At 45.4% G+C, this 19,727-nt stretch overlaps 1 protein-coding gene across 5 annotated transcripts in view; it reads left to right on the plus strand.

Annotated features, from left to right (window-relative positions):
* The window catches only part of LOC142256486 (serine/threonine-protein kinase BRSK2-like), a 442,250-nt gene that overhangs the window by 204,874 nt on the left and 217,649 nt on the right, over positions 1-19,727 (plus strand). For 4 of the 5 annotated variants that reach the window (XM_075328194.1, XM_075328196.1, XM_075328198.1 and 1 more), the window contains exon 2: positions 15,772-15,866. In XM_075328194.1, coding sequence (XP_075184309.1) covers positions 15,772-15,866 — 95 coding nt within the window. Of the gene's footprint in view, positions 1-15,771; positions 15,867-19,727 lie in introns of those variants that run through there. The other variant, XM_075328197.1, reaches the window with a different exon arrangement.

Consider the following 19,727-nt stretch of genomic DNA (forward strand, 5'->3'; position numbering starts at 1 on the left):
TTCTCCAGTAATGTTGCACCTCTGAAAAATGGCCAAACTGGTGGCAAATGGCATCTTGGCAGCTTCACGCTTGATTTTCCTCGCTCGCTTCTTGCAACCCTGATGGCTATTTCCAATGAAACGCTTGATTGTTCAGTGATCACGCTTCAAAAGTTTGGCAATTTCAAGACTGCTGCATCCCTCTGCAAGACATCTCACAATTTTGGGCTTTTCAGATCCCGTCAAATCTCTCTTCTGACCCATTTTGCCAAAGGAAAGGAAGTTGCCTAATAATTAAGCACACCTTATATAGGGTGTTTATGTCATTACACCACACCCCTCCTCATTACAGAGAGGCACATCACATGATTTACTTAATTGGTAGTTGGCTCTCAAATCTATACAGCTTGGAGTAGGACAACATATATAAAAAGTACCATGTGATCAAAATACTCATTTGCCTAATAATTCTGCACACAGTGTAGAAGTGAGGATTAGGCTTTACAGTGGCCCAATACTAAGAGGAGGCCTCACTTTTATTATTGGTATTGAGCCCCTTGCCTCCCTGTTTCTCAGGTGTTTTTACTTTCTTTATGGCCTCTGCCATATACCGATGTAGTTAATTGTATGAGATAAAGCATGGTTCGGATTGTAAGGTGAATGTACTGTACAGATTAAACAAACAGAGTTGGGGCTCATGGAGATGACCATATTTATAGTCTGAGTACGATCAAACTAAATATCGAATTACACTCAAACCGACGTTATCAATGAGGCAATGCACACATCCAATTTTTGCCTTGGGCCGAGTGGTCCTGGGGAAAAATTGTTCCACAAAAATGCTCGAGTCCCCCATTGACTTCCATTATATTTGGGTACTCAAGTTGCGCCCATACAAGCGTCCAACTGCTCGTTACGAGAATGAAGCACCCATACATGATAGTGCTCGCTCATCACTAGTTACGAGTACAGAGCACCCGAGCATGGTAGTGCTCGCTCATGACTAGTTACGAGTACCGGACACCCAAGCATGGTAGTGCCCACTCATCACTAGTTACGAGTACCGAGCACCCGAGCATGGTAGTGCCCGCTCATCACTAGTTACGAATACTGAGCACCCGAGCATGGTAGTGCTCGCTCATCACTAATTATGAGTACCGAGCCCCCGAGCATGGTAGTGCTGAGTCATCACTAGTTACGAGTACCTAGCACCTGAGCATGGTAGTGCTCACTCATCAGAAGTTATGAGTACTGAGCACCTGAGCATGGTAGTGCCCGCTCATCACTAGTTACGAGTACAGAGCTCTTGAGCATGGTAGTGCTCACTCATCACTAGTGGTGGGTGATGTGACGCCCTGGCAAAACCAGGTAGCCACAAATAGGCCCCTGCATAACACCTTCCCTCACTAGGAAACACACAGCGAACCATTAAACCCTAGTCACTCCCCTTAGGGAAAGATAAACACACCAGTGAGCGTGACCAGGTGGTTGGGACACGCCCACCCAGGGGTCCAGACAGCCCGGGGGCGGGAAAGTAAGAGAGTTCAGTCTTGGAGTTCAAGGACAGAGGAGTGTGGAGTGGAGGTCAGGCCTGTGTGTCAGGTCTGAAGTGGACTGACAGGTACCAGGGTAGGAGCCCTGGTGCCTTGGCTAGGAGGAAGACGATGGTCTCCATCAGCAGGAGACGGGAAGACGGCTCGATGGAACCGAGGCGGACCGGGCCAGGGTTGTAGCACGCCGATACCAACACGGGGAACCGACCCGGAAACCGTAGCACAAAGGGGGGTAATCTGACCTTGAAGCCAGGAGCCAGAAACAAGTGGAACTGGTTAATTAACCGATTGAGCCAGGACTAGAGGTCCTGTCCCACCCAAAGTCCCTCATAGAAGACAACAGCCCACCGATTAGGGATAAGAGCTCACCGCCAGGGCCCACAGATCCCACGGGCCAGTGTCTGCGGGCACGGCTCCTTAGGCCACATCCAGGCGGGAGCGGACTCCTACGTTTGAAACTGGGAAGTCTTTTTTACTTAAACAGTGCAGGAAAAGGATAGAGACCACCAGCCGGGTGGGAGATCCCGAACGCAACCGGCCGCGGCACCGGCTACCACCACCTTGGTTCACCAGAAACTTGTGTGTTTTACTGAAAGTGAGTACACCAACACCCCCTGCGGTCATCATTCCCCCTGCACCAGAGCCATCGGGTCCCGGGGCCACCATCCCTGCCCACGGAGGGGTTAACAACTTGCTGCACAACATCTCCCCCCGGGGCCCCGTAACACCAGCGGTGGTGTTCCACCTCACCACACACCGTGGGGGGCGTCACGAACCTATTACGGCCTAGCCCGTATAGCTACGTCCCCCATTTTATTCGGCATGTCCGCGAGACCCCTGGGTCCGGAGACCATCGAGCCACCACCCCTAAAGGTCCGGATCTGAGCAGGGTCAGCGTCTGGCACGGGGGCGGCACAGGTGACATGATACAGCATCTGTAAGGGGTCCAATGTACCTAAAGCAGCTTGCAATTTTACAGAATTAATGAAGAATATTTCCTTTCTTCACGTACAAATAATGTGATTGAGAAAAATAGTTTTACCTGACATTTTAAAATATTAATTGATTGTTTAGGAAAAGACGCCAACTAAACTGATACTACGGTGGAAAAATTAATTTTTTTATATTAATGTCTGTGAATCCTGTTGTCACAGAAAAAGACCTGAGCGGTACGGATATACATGGTGGAGCTTTGTTCTGCAGAAACGGTGCACAAAGCCCACAGAGATTTAATATTCTCATACATTGCAAAATGTTCATTTTCTGGGGTAAACCCCCAAAGTAAATTAACTGGCGCTTTCATATGTGACCTCTGTGTTACAACTTCAGTAACAATCTCTATTCTGGAGCTTCAAAGGATTTTTGTTTTAATACCTGAGGGTTCATCTTCTGAATCCTGTTCCAATTTACTAAAAACACTGTAAACCTTGGTGAATGCTAACATAGACGGTGTAAGTCTGAGATCAGAGCGCCGGAGTAGACACATGTATCCTGCCGACGTTCAGCTATTAAGGTCATTCTGAAAATGAATGCAATTTGGGGAATTCTCCAACAAAGAAGTAGCATTCTTGTCTGATGCAAATAATGACATACTTTTATAATTAACTTCCATATTGTCAGTTTTCTGAATACAGAAGTCAGTAAGACACGGCCACATTTTTGGCAATGCGGGCTGGGAACCCATGTAGGCCGCATATTGCCACAGGTGTTGGCTGCTCAGGACCGGGTGACGACTCACACGCACAAGGAGACCAGCTGTAACCACAACTCTACTGGATAGTTCTTTGTCGTTCACACCTTTACACTCCAGGTAGTGGGTACACGTCTTCCAGAATGTTACGATTTCACTTTGCATTAACAGACACAGTTCAACTTCAATCTGGGTTGTGTACGATCTAACGTATGATCTAACCAGGGTGGTGAGTCCCAGTCCAGCGTTATAATGCACATCATGATGTTCACCTTCCCCTCCTGCAGTCCCAAGTTTAGCCTCCTCAGGGTTTCCATAATTACTGGAGTAAAGGTTTTCACACTCGGACGTCTAGTGAAACATCACTAGGTTGGTTGATTATGCCACATGCCAGTAGAGGTTGACCGAGTACTTTTGTCAAGAAGATATTTCATAATTTCGGAAATCTCCTTCTTAACAGCGAATGTCTGCTGAGATCTCTGAGTGCCGGTGGATAAATCCAGACCACACAGATAACATCTGATATGAATTCCTTCTCAGTGAAGGTGCCCATGTCAAGTGGTTTATTTTTTTACAAGCCTTTTATAGAGCAGTAATGGGTTAATCTTTTAGTAAAATTCCTAAGTATGCCATTATTTATATTAAAAACATATGCAAAAAGTCTGTAACGTTTATCCATTTTTGGAATTTCCCCTCTTCGTCCCTTCCATTCCTCATGACGCCATTGTCACATAGCTCCGGGGTGCCTTATCTTGAATCCACGATAGCTCAAGGATCCCTTGTCTCATGACGGCAGCTGCTGACCTTAGTATACACATACTTGCTTTCCTGATATGGAGCAATAACCAGAAAATAGGCTCTCTCTTCTTACTCATATTAAAAAAAGAAAGTTTGGTTAGAGAAAAGCATAAAGTCCCACACCAGTAGAAGTCACCCGGTACCTTGAGTTAGGGGCCTGGATGTAAGGATTCCGTCCTCAGGCTCCTGTAGCCTGGAGCCACTCAATCAGTCGATCGGTCTCTATTTACAACACTGTTCACATTCCGCCATGTGTCTCTGGCCTCTCTCAAGATCACTGCTATCTTGTCTTTGGTCTCCTTTGCTCTGTTGCCATAAACCACCCACTGTATGTGACCTTAACAACCAACCAAGTGTACGTCCGTCATGTTCATCACTAAGCCTTCACTGACTCTTTCTAAAATGAACCGTCCTTTCCCTGTCAGCTGACCCCTCCCTGGGTTGGCTAGTCCCAATACTTAACTATTTGTGTCCCTGCTGTCAGTTGCTGGGCAAACTTAACCTTTCACCTATATAACATTCTCATATTAATAGGCGCCTGGATGTTAGGGTTCTGCCGTCCAGCTGCTACAGCTTCGAGCAACTCCTTCCAAGGATCTGTCTCTAATTACAATGCTGTTGACACCCCACTATGCATCTTCAGCCTCTTTCTTGATTCACGTTATCTTGCCTTCTGTCTCCTTTGCCACAAACCACCCACTGTATGTGACCTTCGCAACCGACCAACTATACGTCTGTCATGTTCGTTCACTAGGCCTTCACTGACTCCTTCTAAAATTAACCATCCTTTCCATGTCAGCTGACCCCTCCTAGAGTGTGTTAGCCCCAACACATGACTGTTTCTGCCCCTTCTGTCTGTTGCTGGGCAGACTTAACCTTTCACCTATGTAACATTCTTATATAAATACTATACATTTCACATTCATCACATTATACCTTACGTTACTAACACTTGTGTCTATCATGCATTACATTATCAACTCTGCTACATATTATCCATTTTTTACTATACCTTACATTTTACATTCATATAACACTGCTATACATAACTCTAAAGGCTACTTTACACACTGCGATATCGGTCCCGATATCGCTAGTGTGGGTACCCGCCCCCATCTGTTGCGCGACACAGGCAAATTGCTGCCCGTGCCGCATAACATCGCCCAGAGCCGTCATACATATTTACCTGTCCGGCGACGTCGCTGTGACGGGCGAACCGCCTCCTTTCTAAGGGGCTGGTCCGTGCGGCGTCATAGCGACGTCACTGAAGCGTCATTGAACCGCCGCCCAATAGCAGCGGAGGGGCGGAGATGAGCGGGACGTAACATCCCGCCCACCTCCTTCCTTCCTCATAGCGGCCGGGAGGCAGGTAAGGGGAGCTTCCTCGTTCCTGCGGCGTCACACGCAGCGATGTGTGCTGCCGCAGGAACGAGGAACAACTTCGTTACTGCTGCAGTAACGATTTTTAAGAATGGACCCCCATGTCGCCGATTAGCGATTTTGCACATTTTTGCAACGATGCAAAATCGCTTATCGGTGTCACACGCAACGGCATCGCTAATGCGGCCGGATGTGCGTCACAAATTCTGTGACCCCAACGACTCCGCATTAGCCTTTTACATGCTTTTTCATTGCTTATAGGCAGATGCGTTTTCATTACAAATACATGACTAAATAAAGTTTTAACATTCAAACACTATGAAAAAACTGTAAAAAAAAGGAAAAAAAATATCATGATTAAAATCATACACAAAATAGCTAATTTTATTAAAATGATAACGGTGATCTAATATTTATGGCTAAAATAACGTTAAACTATTGTTTTTCATTAATTTAATTGTCGGATTATGTGTGTGTAAAGGGACACATCATAACCTCAATTTAATGACAAAAACGCATGCGTTTATTTGGTCAAAAAAGCATGAAAAACGCTAGGATTTTGATTGTGTGTGCATTTTGAAAGATCTCATTGACTCCAATGTTAGCAAAACGCTGAAAAAAATGGCAAAAACAATTGACATGCTGCTTCTCTAAACGCAGAGATTTTGACAAATTTTCTGCTACTAAAACGCTGCCTTTTTAAAAGCATTGTGCGCACAAGAAAGCCTTATTTCTCATAGACTTTGCTTGGAAATAAAAACGCATGCATTTTTGCATTAAAACGCTGCAGTTCAAAACGCGGCGGAAACGCATGAAAAAACGCAACGTGCACACACGGCCTAATACAGCATACATTATACAGAAAAACAATTCACATTACACCAAATTGATGCAACTGATTTCTTCAGGGGCCGAACATGACTACTATTGTCCACCTCCTTACAGATCAGTGAGATTAACCGTCGTCCCCGTTCCGATACCTTCCAAGCCCTTCAACAGTCTCTACTTTTTGGTGCCTGAGCGCCCATCCAATTTTTGACTGCAGCAATCATATTTCCCCTGTGTAAAGAATCTACCCCTACAACAAAGGTCAATGTGGAATCAGGCAGTGTCAGAAGGGGGAACAGTGAAGTATGGATTAACATTGCCTCTTTTATTGATTTTTTTTAGCCATTCATCCTTTTTTACAGGTTTTTTTTTTCAAATTTTTTTTGCAAGTGAAGCTTATTTAGCCATATTTTACACAATGTGGGGAACTTATTAACAGATCTGCATCCCTTTTTTTAGCATATAACAATCATAAATTTTGCCCCATATCACATTTGTGCAAAAATATGCAACTTTTTGCCAAATGCAAAACGTTTCATACTTTACACTTACAGAACACGAATGGCACATGGATGCACGTGTTTAACATTGAAAAGTGTAGGAGAAGCTTTGTAATATATTTATATCTTTAGTCCATCAGTCAAAAAAACCCCTGATGACACTGATGGTAAAAACAAACACACGGATGTCACACTGATGACACCGGAACCATTTTTTCATTTATGAGTTGACACACAAACAAGTGAAAGAGGCCTACAGTTTTGCATTTGTTATAACATACTAAGGAATAAAGGGAACCTGTCATCAGAAATTTTGCTTTAAACCTAAATGTTTCCCCCTCTGCAGCTCCTGGGCTGCATTCTAGCAAGGTTCCTGTTGGTTTTTAGCTTCCTTTTAGACCAAATATAATACTTTATAAAGGTGTACCTTTTGGGATGCTAATTTTCTAAATCGTCCATGGGGGCGGGCTCTCTGGTGTCCGTTATGTCCATCCTGCCGATTTACGACGTCCCCCAACGAGATTATGGGCGGCGCTGTGATTATCATTGCAAGTGCCCACCCATAATCTAGTGCACGCGCTTTCCTCTCTGCCTCCAGCGTTCTGCGCAAGCGCTGGCCGTAACCGGTGGTGTCCTGCTCCGATCCTCCCATCTATTTCCTGCTACAGGGAAAGATGGGAAAGAGGGGACGTGCGGTCATCTGGCCAGCGCTTGCGCAGAACGCTGGAGGCAGAGGGGAAAGCGCGGGCACTTGTGATGACAACACAGCGCCGCCCATTCTCGTGCCTGCGCAAACATCACCAGCGGTCACACTGGGCACGCAGTGCACAGTCCCGCTACAGTGGCACTGCGCATGCGCCGGACCACGGGCTCACTGGGCGGCATCCTGGAAGTATGAAATGCTGCGTTGGGGGACGACGTAAATCGGCAGAATGGACATAACGGATACCAGAGAGCCCGCCCCCATGGACGATTTAGAAAATTAGCATCCCAAAAGGTACACCTTTATAAAGTATTATATTTGGTCTAAAAGGGAGCTAAAAACCAACAGGAACCTTGCTAGAATGCAGCCCAGGAGCTGCAGAGGGGGAAACATTTAGGTTTAAAGCAAAATTTCTGATCTTCCCTTTAACTAGTAATGAAATATATGTGCTGGGTTCAAACTGTTAATAAACACATAGTTAAAATTGGCCACGAGCATAAATACACTATGTTTTTCTGGAATACATTTACAGAAGTAATGCTTGGACCAGCTGAAGACTCTCCCGACTCGAGCATGACAGCTGCATAGAAATACATGCCGTCATGCTCGGGTCGGGAGAGCCGCCGGCCAGTCCGAGCACTGCGTTGTGATCCCTGTCCAAGTTATACGGCCGCGTCACTCTTCCCTTAGAGAAATTTATTGAAAAATGTCCTACCTCGTCACCACCTCCCAAGAAAAGCGACACCTAGAGCATGCTCTATTTGACAAAACCGAAGCACTGCCTTACGTAGGATTCAGACGTCAGCTAAGCTTATTTTACATAAGAGAAAAATGGACCAAATTTCATCAGTAATTTTTATCAGAATTTAATCAGAATTTGGTCAATTTGAGCAGTTTTTTCACTGATGAGAAAAACAAACTGTTTCTCCACCTTCTATCGGTCAGTCGCTGATTCCTGTGAACATGGAGTCCACGAGTTTGAGTCTCTGGGAGAGGACAAAATTATTTGTTTAAATAATGTATGTGTGCCTAGAGATGCCAGACCCATCCCTCAAGGAGGAGCTGGTAAAGGAGTGTTACGCTAAGTACGGGGAAGTACCAATCAAAAGAAAAGGAAAGGTAAACCTTGTGTCCAGGGAAGGGGGAGATGGTGACCCCAAACCAAACCTACCGCTGGCCCCTGACTTCCTTCATCACCCTAGATAGGTTCTGCATCGATACGGCGAGCAGGATACCTGATCCTGGCTGACCCTGTAATAGCACCTAGGTAGTGAACAGATAGGAAGAGCACTTAAGGCCACGTCTCACTAAGCAACATCGCTAGCAACATCGCTGCTGAGGCACGACTTGTGACGTAGTAGCGATGTTGCTAGCGATGTTGCTGTGTGTGACATCCAGCAACAACCTGGCCCCTGCTGTGAGGTCGTTGGTTGTTGCTGAATGTCCTGGGCCATTTTTAAGTTGTTGCTCTCCCGCTGTAAAGCACAGATCACTGTGTGTGACAGCGACAGAGCAACAACTAAATGTGCAGGCAGCAGGAGCCGGCTTCTGCGGACGCTGGTAACTAATGTAAATATCGGGTAACCAAGGAGCCCTTTCCTTGGTTACCCGATATTTCTATTTAAAATTACCAAACACCCTAACACTCGGTGCCCCCGCTCCTCGGCGGCTGTCCCTTACTGACCCTCCAAATCCACAAAACCACCATCACCATATAGTGTACGTGCAAAAAGGAGGCATTACTCCTGACACCACTAATGAGACAGGACCCATATTTGTGTGGTCCGTAGTGGCGCCACCAGACACAGCTGTAACCGGATCTCCATTGTGGTATCGGTTCTATGGACTTCTGAACATCTCCTGATGAACCCCCAGATATCCTGAGGGAGAAATGCGTTGAGATGACAAGCGATCTGATAAGTACTTTAATCGTATATAGATAAGTACTATTACCTGAGATGGGTGTGCAGGTGCTTCAGCATTTTTTTGACTATATCTGTATTGACTTATCTTTCAGGATATAAGTATTGTCTGTTTATCCCTAAGGGAACTACTGCAATTTGACAATTACTGACTCTATAGAGTAGTTACCCTTACATTTATTGTTTTTGACCTGCACTTTTTGCACGTACACTATATGGTGATGGTGGTTTTGTGGATTTGGAGGGTCAGTAAGGGACAGCTGCCGAGGAGCGGGGGCACCGAGTGTTAGGGTGTTTGCACTCCGCTGGTAGGTAGGGGGAATTCATAGGGCTAGGGTTAGCCAACCCCCTCCTATACCCATTAACATCTTTAATATCGACATCTGGCGCACTAGTCCCTCTCACCCGCCCAACCACTTTTAAGTGACTATTCTGTATGACTGCACCGACAGTTTTTTAGAGTAAATGACTAATAAAATTTGGTAATTTTAAATAGGAATTTTTTCTTCATGGTTTTTTGATCTTTGGGTTCCTCCCTTTATTTGTAACTTGAGGTATTTACCCGATATTTACCTTTGTTACCAGCGTCCGCTGCTCTCACGCTGTCAGTGCCGGATCCCTGCTCCATGCACACATAGCCAGACTACACATCGGGTAATTAACCCAATGTGTACTGTGGCTAGGAGTGCAGGGAGCCAGCGCTAAGCGGTGTGTGCTGGTTAGCAAGGTAAATATCGGGTTGGTTACACAATATTTACCTTAGTTACCAAGTGCAGCATCGCTTCCACGCGTCGCTGCTGGCTGGGGGCTGGTCACTGGTTGCTGGTGAGATCTGCCTGTTTGACAGCTCACCAGCAATCCGTGTAGCGACGCTCCAGCGATCCCTGCCAGGTCAGGTTTCAGGTGGGATCGCTGGATCGTCGCTTAGTGTGACGGTACCTTTAGTTAACCCCACTAAGCTCTAAAAAGCACACAGGAAAAACACACAGGGGAAAGTAAACAAATAACTTATCTCCAGATGACTCAAGGTGAGAACTGCAACAACAAAGTTCCTCTGGATGAATACAAGCTGACTGCTTGCACTCAAGACCTGTAAAGGGTATGTAAACCTAGCAACAGCACAGAGTAAGGGGTAATGAGAGTTTGTAATGACATAAAGGGAAGTGCTGATGATTAGCAGCTGAAAGGTGACAAAATCCACAGGGTCCTAAAGAAAAAGGGATTAACCCCAAGCAGAGAAAAAGGGAATGTCAGGGAGCCGCTTGAGTAGCCAAACGCGGTGACCTTCTACAGCCAGAAACTACAGGACTGTCTGATAGCATAACACACATGTAACAGAGTGTGAGAAAAACTCAGGACAAAGTCTTGACATACCGTGACAGCGCGATTGAGCCTTCAAATTAGGACAGTCCGCTGAATTTGGGACGGTTGGGAGCTATGTGATAAGTGATAACTTTCTGCTCCATACAGATCTGACAGCTGGGACCCACACTGTTCCTGGGAATAGGACTCTACAGAACCTCATCTGAATGAAGCAATGGTCGGACATGTGTACCACCGCTCCCTATGGGACTGCCAGAAAAAGACAAGTGCTGTATTCAGCTTTCGTCAGATGTCCCATAGATAATGAATGAAGATATGGTGTGCATTCAGTTGGGACTCTGCATTCTCAGGATGAGTAGGGTTCCCAGTGGTCCGACAATTCCTGATCGTCAAGTTATCCCCCACCACTCTCCTGTTCTGCTGACCCTGTCCCAGGTCAGTCTCCTTTCCTTTGTTTTGGAAATTGAATGGGTGCAGTAGTCGGGTGCCGACATTGCCAGAAGAGAAGGAGAGGACACTGACGGGGGAAATAGGCAGCCGGACAGGGCAGTGGAGGGGGATCACCAGATGAAGAGGTGTTGGCTATTTTTTGAGAAGCGCACTTGGGCCATATTTAAGATGCAGGAAACCCCTACAGCAGCGGCAGCTAAAGATCCCTGACTTTGTCCTGTATTTTCTTCATGAAGCTGCCAATTATTTTTCGGCTATATAAATAATTTATAGTAATAATTATAATCCACTTCAGGAAATGTTATATTTCAGATTCTCCATGCTCGCCGCCTGTGACAGTAGTTTTCTCGATAGCCATATTATTAGTTCGTCATACAAGGTGCCCTGAAATATAATTGCATCCTTTAGTATTCTAAAAGCTTAACATGTCTGCAAACGATCCAATTATATGTCCCTCATTTGGCTGCTGAATGAAGTGTTTTCTTACATGTTCATCTCACCCAACAAAGAGAGCAGGTATTTTTATGTAACGGTGATGTTAATGAAATCTGTGAATATACCGGAGCCATAACTGCTCGGAATCTTGCCTAGAAATCTGTATTAACAGCATGTGAATGAGCACTTACTACTATGTACATATCTGGGTCACCAATGGTCCAAAAATTCCAGGACAGTCCGTAAAAATAAGGCACTTTTTTGCCAAGCCCGTAAAAAACATTTAAGGTGTCTGTTGTTTTTTTTTTAAGTTGAAGAAAATGATACAGATAATAATAAAAACAATAACCCTAGATAGGTTTCACACCTATGTGCCAAGCCGGATATCGGACCCTAGGTATCCCTACTGCTGGACCCTAACTTGAACAAAGGACCGGCACTCCAAATCTTCTGGAATTTTTTAGAATTTAGTGCTGGACCCTAAATAGGGAATGGGGGTGGGATGAGCTCTTTGTCAACCCCACTAAACTCTAAAGGAAGACACTAGTAGGACACCCATGGAAAGCATGAACTACTTATCCACAGATGACTTAGGTAGGCATTCAATAAGCTTCAGCAACGATAATACAGATGAGAGCAAGCCACCTGCTTGCAACCAGAGCTATAGTGAACTGAATAATATCACCAGCACCAGTCTAAAGAAGTAGGGAGTATTTAAGCACCAAGAGAATACTGATGATCAGCAGCTGGGTGGAAGGCGAGTGTTACGAACCGGCGCCGCCATAGCCGCAAGCAGCCTGCTGCGGTCCCTGTTGCGCCCAGGCGCCGGCTGACGTTCTTGGCCGTGCCTCGGGTCGTCCAGTTGGCTGTTCCTTCCACCACGTCTGAGTGTGGAGAGGCGGCTAGTGCGCATGCGTGCGCCGATTTACCCCAGCCAGAGTCTAAGCCCGGTGTTTTGCCTAGTGAGCATGCTCAGCCTGTTTATGTTATGTCTGAGACTAAGTCCTCAGTTCAGGCTACTGAGCATGCCCCCACAATTAACCCTAACAGCCTCTTTGCACAGGTACTTGAACTTCGTGCTGTGTCTAAGTTCTGGGATGTGCCTACAGAGCATGCTCAAACTGATAGTCTGCTTTCTGAGCCTGTTGCTCAGGCTACTGGGCATGCTCAGGCACTTAGTGCACCAGAGGCTAGGTCCGGTAAGGACCTCACTGAGCATGTCCGTGAGGTGGCAGGCCCTGATAGGGCAGAGGGTGTCAGGTGTCCTGATGACGTGGCAACTCCGGACTGGCTCGCAGAGGCCCGCCCCTATGATCTGGCACCTCAGTATTGGTCGTCAGACGATGACTGGTGAAGTGTTTGGGGCGTGGCTGCCATGAGGTCATCAATGACGTGGCAGTTCCGGATAGGTCGCATGTGACGTCACTGATGACATGGCACTCTGCTATTGGACCTTGGTGGTTCCACCCTGGGTTTGGGGCAGACCCAGGTTATAAAAGGGGCTGGAGACAACATGTAGGTGTGCAGTCTTCACTTTTGCTCAGTCAGAGCACACCTCCATGTTAGAGCCTCATTGCGGCATAAGCCTATGTTGGGAAGCGGTAGGTAGGGTTAGGCGAACGGTGCCTGTCACGCCAAGATTCGTGGCTCGGCACATCAGGGTCAGGCGCCGTGCTTCCCTCCTGCCGTTCCAGTCTTGCTATAGCAGCCCAGTGGCGTTAACTGGGCTGCGGCTGCTGTGCTTCCTGTCCGATTGTGCCTCCTACGCACACGGACAACGCACCTGCTGCGCCACCTGTCCGATTGTGCCTCCTACGCACACGGACAACGCACCTGCTGCGCCACCTGTCCGACTGTGCCCCCTACGCACACGGACAACGCACCTGCTGCGCCACCTGTCCGGTTGTGCCCCCTACGCGCACGGACAACGTACCCTAGGACCCCTGTGGAGTTAACAGGGTGTTCCTTATCCTCCTCGGCTTCCCGGTCAACGCTACTGGTGTACCCATCTGGCCTGACGTGTCCTACACACACGTGGCCAGTCGAGAGGGGGCCAGAAACGCTAATCGGAGGACCGCTCGGCCTGACGTGTCCTACACACGTGGCCGACAGGGCGCTTTCGTGGCGGTCTTCCGGTCAACGCTACCTGGTTACCACCCGGCCTGACGTGTTTCCTGCACACGTGGTTGGTGTAGCGCTAGGTGCACCAAAACGCTAATCGGGTTGTCGTCCGCTCTGACGTGTCCCAACACACGTGACCGGTTCCCAGAGTTCCTGGTTTATCTCAGAGCCATCCAGCTCTATAGTCTCCGCCCAACCCTCAGGTGCCAGCAGCTCCTTTGTCATCTGGAGCACGGTGGGCCCCGACTGGCGATTAGGATATATACCCCCTGGTCCTAATCTGCCGGTCCCCCCGTAACACCGAGCTTCTGCTGGGTCCAAAAGGCAGAGAGATGAATCCAGCAGGAAAGCTACCTATACCAATGAATTCTGATAGCAGGAACTATAGAAAGTCAGGGAGCGTTTTGCACAGCCAAACGTTGTGACCTTCTACTGCCAGAAATCAAATGACTGTCTGTCAGCCGTGACGTCATACTCTCTACTAAAGTGCTTGTAATTGCAACTATTTCCCATTACTTATATTACACTGGCATATTTTACAGCACTGTACACAGAATTAAATTACCCATAGGGATTAAATTCAAAGGCAACTGTCTGGTAAGAACTAGTAATTTCCTTTCCAAAGGAAAGGTGACAAGTTGTGACCAGTGAGGGTCCAACAGCAATCAGGAGCTTTATTTTGTTTGAACAGAGCGACAGTGAGCATGTGCAAATTGTGCTCCGTCCAATCGTTCTGGGGCTGTCGCATGCTGCTTTTTCCGGCAGGCTTATAATGTATGATTAGAGTGACGGTGGGGCGCACCATTTTGAACCTGAAAACATTTCTTCTCTATCTGTCTATAGGAGATGGTCCCCCCACGATCAGAGAGTTGTCACCTATCCTGAAAAACTCGAACTGCGTTTCATCAGAATTATTATACTTTACTTTGTCCTTTTCACTTATTTTGGACATTTTTTATTTTAGAGGTACTTTTCATTAGTCGACAGTCGCTCAACCACTTAAGCCCATTTCTAAGCTCTCTTTTTTTCCAATTACTGAAAAATATACATTTTGCTTGTTTAGTGAAATTGCAATTTAGAAACGTGTCTGCACCAATGTGATGAGGGCGACTTAATCTATTCCTGTTACCATTATCTGGGTGAAACTGTAGTGTTAGGAGAACCCCTATACTGCTGGATCATGGCCTTGGTCACAGCTGAGTGTCCAGTTATGAAAGGTCTACAAAGATATGTACAGTAATAATTTCCAAAGATGTCAGACTGAGGTGCAAAATGTAATCACAGGGGAAACCAAGGCACAGTCACAACGTCAGTACGAATAATAAAGTGCAAGTGCACATGACTGGTCAAGGGCCCTGGTATAAACATTCATAGATAAGAGGTCAAAGTCATTACCTAAAATAGCCTGAGGTGCAGATGTAATCACAGGGGAAACCGAGGCACAGTCGCAGCATCTATACAAATACCCAATGAAGATAGGATCACCACCAACGCGCGTTTCGCAGAGGTACTGTTGCTTTCTCAAGGAGGAAGTAACATTGTGACTGTGCCTTGGTTTCCCCTGTGACTGTTTTCATACTGCAGGCAATCTTAGGTAATATTTTTTTACCTCCTGTCTATTTATTTCGGGGTAACTGCCCAATCGTGTGCACTAGCACTTTATTGAATTATGTGATGGAATTTAATCAACCTCTATTGGTTTCTTGTCTCCCTCTTTATCCATCTATTATTGTCCTCAAATTTGAGGTTCATCTACCTCTGTTACAATTATTAGAGGCAGATAAGAAACTCTACAATAAGCACTATCCATTTGCTCCCACATCTTGTACTCCCCTTAATTTTTTGGTAGTTTTTTTAACGTATGATATTGTGCTGTATTTTTGTGTGTGATCCTCATTAATAAAAGTTTTGTAATTGCACATATACTCGCATTTCTCCTTTGTTCTCATGAAAATACTTTACCTACAATTTTGAACACTTGAATGGAATGTTTTCGAGGCATTTGCCCATACACTCCATTATTTACATGTTCTACGTATTCTGAATTGTGATCTGATTTGATGCTGATCACCTTTTTTCTTCTTTACAGGGTTAGTTAAACTAGGTGTTCACTGTATCACTGGACAGAAAGTGGCAATAAAGATTGTAAACCGAGAAAAGCTTTCAGAATCTGTCTTAATGAAGGTAAGTGCACAACATACTTTATCATTATTCTTACTAGCATGAATCATGTCATGAGCAAAGATTCAATATTTTGTCATACTTAGAGATGGGTGAACCCGCAGATGTTCTGTTGCATGCCCAGCCAGACTTAAAAAAAAAAAAAAAAAGTCCGGTTCTGAACTTGCTTTGGCCCCAAACCCCATATAAGTCTATGGAAACCTGAACTTTAGTGCTATAAATGGTGTTAATAAGGGCTAGGGGCCTGCAAAGTAGGACAATTATACTTACCAAGTTTCCTCATGGCTGTAACACTGCTTCCAGGTCTACTCATTAATTCTTATGAATATTCACTGCTTCCCCCGCCCACCCTCTGTGACAGTCTCTGTGATTGGTTGCAATCAGACTGCGCCCCCACTGTCTGTGACAGCGTCTCAGATTGGTTGTCCTCACACTGGTTGTCTGGGTCCCCGAAGTGGAGTGTAAAAATAAATAAATATAAAGCAGACAGTGCCGCCTCCTCTTGGTTGCCTCTGTCACTCCAGCTCTATTTCCCCCCCAGCACTGATTCCTCCTGCTTAACTGGCTCCTTTGCCTGAAGTTACACAGCATAGAGGCTATCAGTAAAGTGGGAGGAGGAGGCAGCACTGGGCGGGTAATAGAGCTGGAGTGACGGAGGCATCAGATCTACCATAGTCTATCAGCTTTATTTGCATATCAGTTTACATGCTGATTTGAGGCTGAGGGACTATGGTAGAGCTGAAATCTCTGTCACTCCACATCTATACTCCAATCAGCGCCACCTTGACCTTCCTGACTGACAGCCTCTATGTTTAAGTTTAAACATAGGAGCTGTCGGTGAAGTAGGAAGAGGCGGCGGTGGGTGGGGAATAGAACTGGAGTGACGGAGGCTTCAGATCTATCATAGTCCTTCAGCCTTATTTGGATATCAGTTTAAATCTGATTTGAGGCTGAAGGTCTATGGTAGATCTGACGCCTGTCACTCCAGCTCTATTCTGCGCCCAGTGCCGCCACCACCTTCCTGACTGACAGCATCTATGATGTGTGACTTTAAACATAGGAGCTATCAGTGAAGCAGGAAAAAGAATAGAGCTGGAGTGACGGAGGCTTCAGATCTACACACTCATTTGCATATCAATTAAAACTTTAATTTTTCAGTAATGGAGGAACGGACTGAGCATGTAAAAGTATTGCTGGACTTGGCAATCAAAGAGCTACATGTGTATATAAATAGTTTGGGGGGTGAAATCCTGACGACTGATTCCCTTTAATTTTCAATCACATCCTAGAAGACTTCTTCATGCTTGGTTCAAGAACTTGCCTCCAATTCTGTGAGCAGCGGAGAGCTGGAGCCAGGGGCACATGAGTTTCATGTCACTGTACAGAATAATTCTTGTAAATAAGGTCATATGTACAGCACTATCAATGCCGGCTAATTTCCCCCTAGGGGAAGTCGCTTTATATATGCCAGACTTTCACTCCACGCATGTCATATGTGTGCAGCATCACAGAACGCAGCGTCAACAGTTGGAAAGGTCTATTCTGCTGGATTTATATTCAACGCTTACATCAAAAGGGAAAGAGAACACTAACATTTCATTATGATTTCTAGTTAGAAGTGATCTATGAAAGAGAACATACTTTTTTTATTCCCTTTTTTTCCCAATTTGCAACATGCTCTAGGTATGTCAGCTTTAGTCAATTTGTGATGTTTCTCTACCATTGTTTTTTTCAACTGGTAAGAACCTTGTGTGTCAATGTGTATTGCATTTTTGGTGGAGTCCCCAAAAAATTGGACATGTGCTTGGCCCCATAGCAAAATATGGGTCTGAGTGTGATGTTTTGTCGGACCCCGCACTTAATCCAAAAATACGATCGTCTGCACGAACCCTAAGAGAAATCTAGAAACGACACAACCTATGAATCACATGACTTGTAATGTGAAAAACTTAACCCAAAATGCAAATTAAAATGCCAATGTGTCACAATGTGATGGCAGGACAGCGAGGGACAGGGGCTCCTATACTGTCCTTCATGCTAGTGGACCCTAGGTTATCTCTGATCTTCGGATTACCTCTGATGGTGGAGATGCCAGAGTCCCGTGTCTTACTATTCTCCTGACCAGACCTAATCTGTAAATAATGTGAAAAACATAACCAAAAATGCAAATTAAAATGCCAATGTGTCACAATGTGATGGCAGGACAGCGAGGGACAGGGGCTCCTATACTGTCCTTCATGCTAGTGGACCCTAGGTTATCTCTGATCTTCGGATTACCCCTGATGGTGGAGATGCCAGAGTCCCATGTCTTACTATTCTCCTGACCAGATCTAATCTGTAAATAATGTGAAAAACATAACCAAAAATGCAAATTAGATGCCAATGTGTCACAATGTGATGGCAGGACAGCGAGGGACAGGTGCTCCTATACTGTCTTTCATGCTAGTGGACCCTAGGTTATCTCTGATCTTCGGATTACCCCTGATGGTGGAGATGCCAGAGTCCCGTGTCTTACTATTTTCCAGACCAGATCTAATCTGTAAATAATGTGAAAAATATAACCAAAAATGCAAACTAAAATGCTACTTTGTCCCAATGTGACTGCCGGACAGCAAAGGACATGGGGCTCCTAAACTGTCCCTCATGCTAAACCTCCGGATTTCCTCTGAAGGTAGAGACGCCGGAGTCCCGTGTTCTACTATTCTTCTGACCAGATCTAATCTGTTACCCCAACCCAGGCAAGAAAGAGACAGAAGTGTGATGAAATCAAAGAATAAGACATACAGGGGAAACCCAAAAGTCAGACATATTGCAAACTCAAAGTAATAAACAGTAAGGGACAAATGAAAAAAGCAAGATCAGGAAGGCAGCAACAAAAATACAACAAAGGTTAACACCATAAGTGCTGACAGCAATATAGCACAACAACCACCAGTAATTCTGGATCGCAACACCTCACCTGACCAGTATAGAGAAGCTATAGCTGGCATTAATGGAATAGTACAGCCAGCATATATAGGAAGGGAGTGAATGTGACTTGCTCCTCCACAGCATGTGAACATAGACGAACAAGCAGCCCAGCAGAGATTAACTTTTGCTAACTTGCCTAAGTCTGTGGGTCGACGTCCGTGTCTCCCTGCGCTGATCACAGACATCAGAGAAGTTAGCAGGCAGAGAGCCAGAATGTGTAGTTTCCTCAGATCCTGATGCCGCCATTGTAGTTGGCGATGCCTGCAAAAACCTCCTTGTGACACAGTGCTAAAACATATTCATTTAAAAAATAGACCAAGAACTGTGGACCAAAAACGCCAGAGCTGGTATAACAATACGTATCTGTTTTTACACGGATATTTTAGGCCAAAATACATTGTTAAAAAAGTTTGCTTAAAAATAACTTAAAGCCTTCATTCATTTTTTCAGCTTTTTGAATCCATGTTAAGAAAAAATAGTCATACGATTATGGCCGAAAGTGTTGGCCCCCTTTGAAATTGTTCCAGAAAATGAAGAATGTCTCCCAAAAAAAGGATTGCTATTACCCATGTTTTGCTATACACGGTTTATTTCCTTTGTGTATATGGTGAGAACCCCCCATAAAACATAGAAAAATTGTTTTTTCACCACTTCTATAAAAAAAACTCTACATGTTTGGTATCGGAGTACTCGTACTGACCTGAAGAATCATAACTCTAGGTCAGTTTTAGCACATAGTGAACATGGTAAATAAAAAAAACCAAAAACAATTGTGGAAGTGCACTTTTGTTTTGCAATTTCCCCGTATTTGGAATTTTTTTCCTGTGCAATGGATGGTGTTTTGTATTGATGGAAAAATAAAAAAAAGTTATGGCTCTTGGAATAAGGGGAGGA

Source organism: Anomaloglossus baeobatrachus, chromosome 11 (assembly GCF_048569485.1).
Source record: "Anomaloglossus baeobatrachus isolate aAnoBae1 chromosome 11, aAnoBae1.hap1, whole genome shotgun sequence".
Classification (NCBI taxonomy): Eukaryota; Metazoa; Chordata; class Amphibia; order Anura; family Aromobatidae; genus Anomaloglossus; species Anomaloglossus baeobatrachus.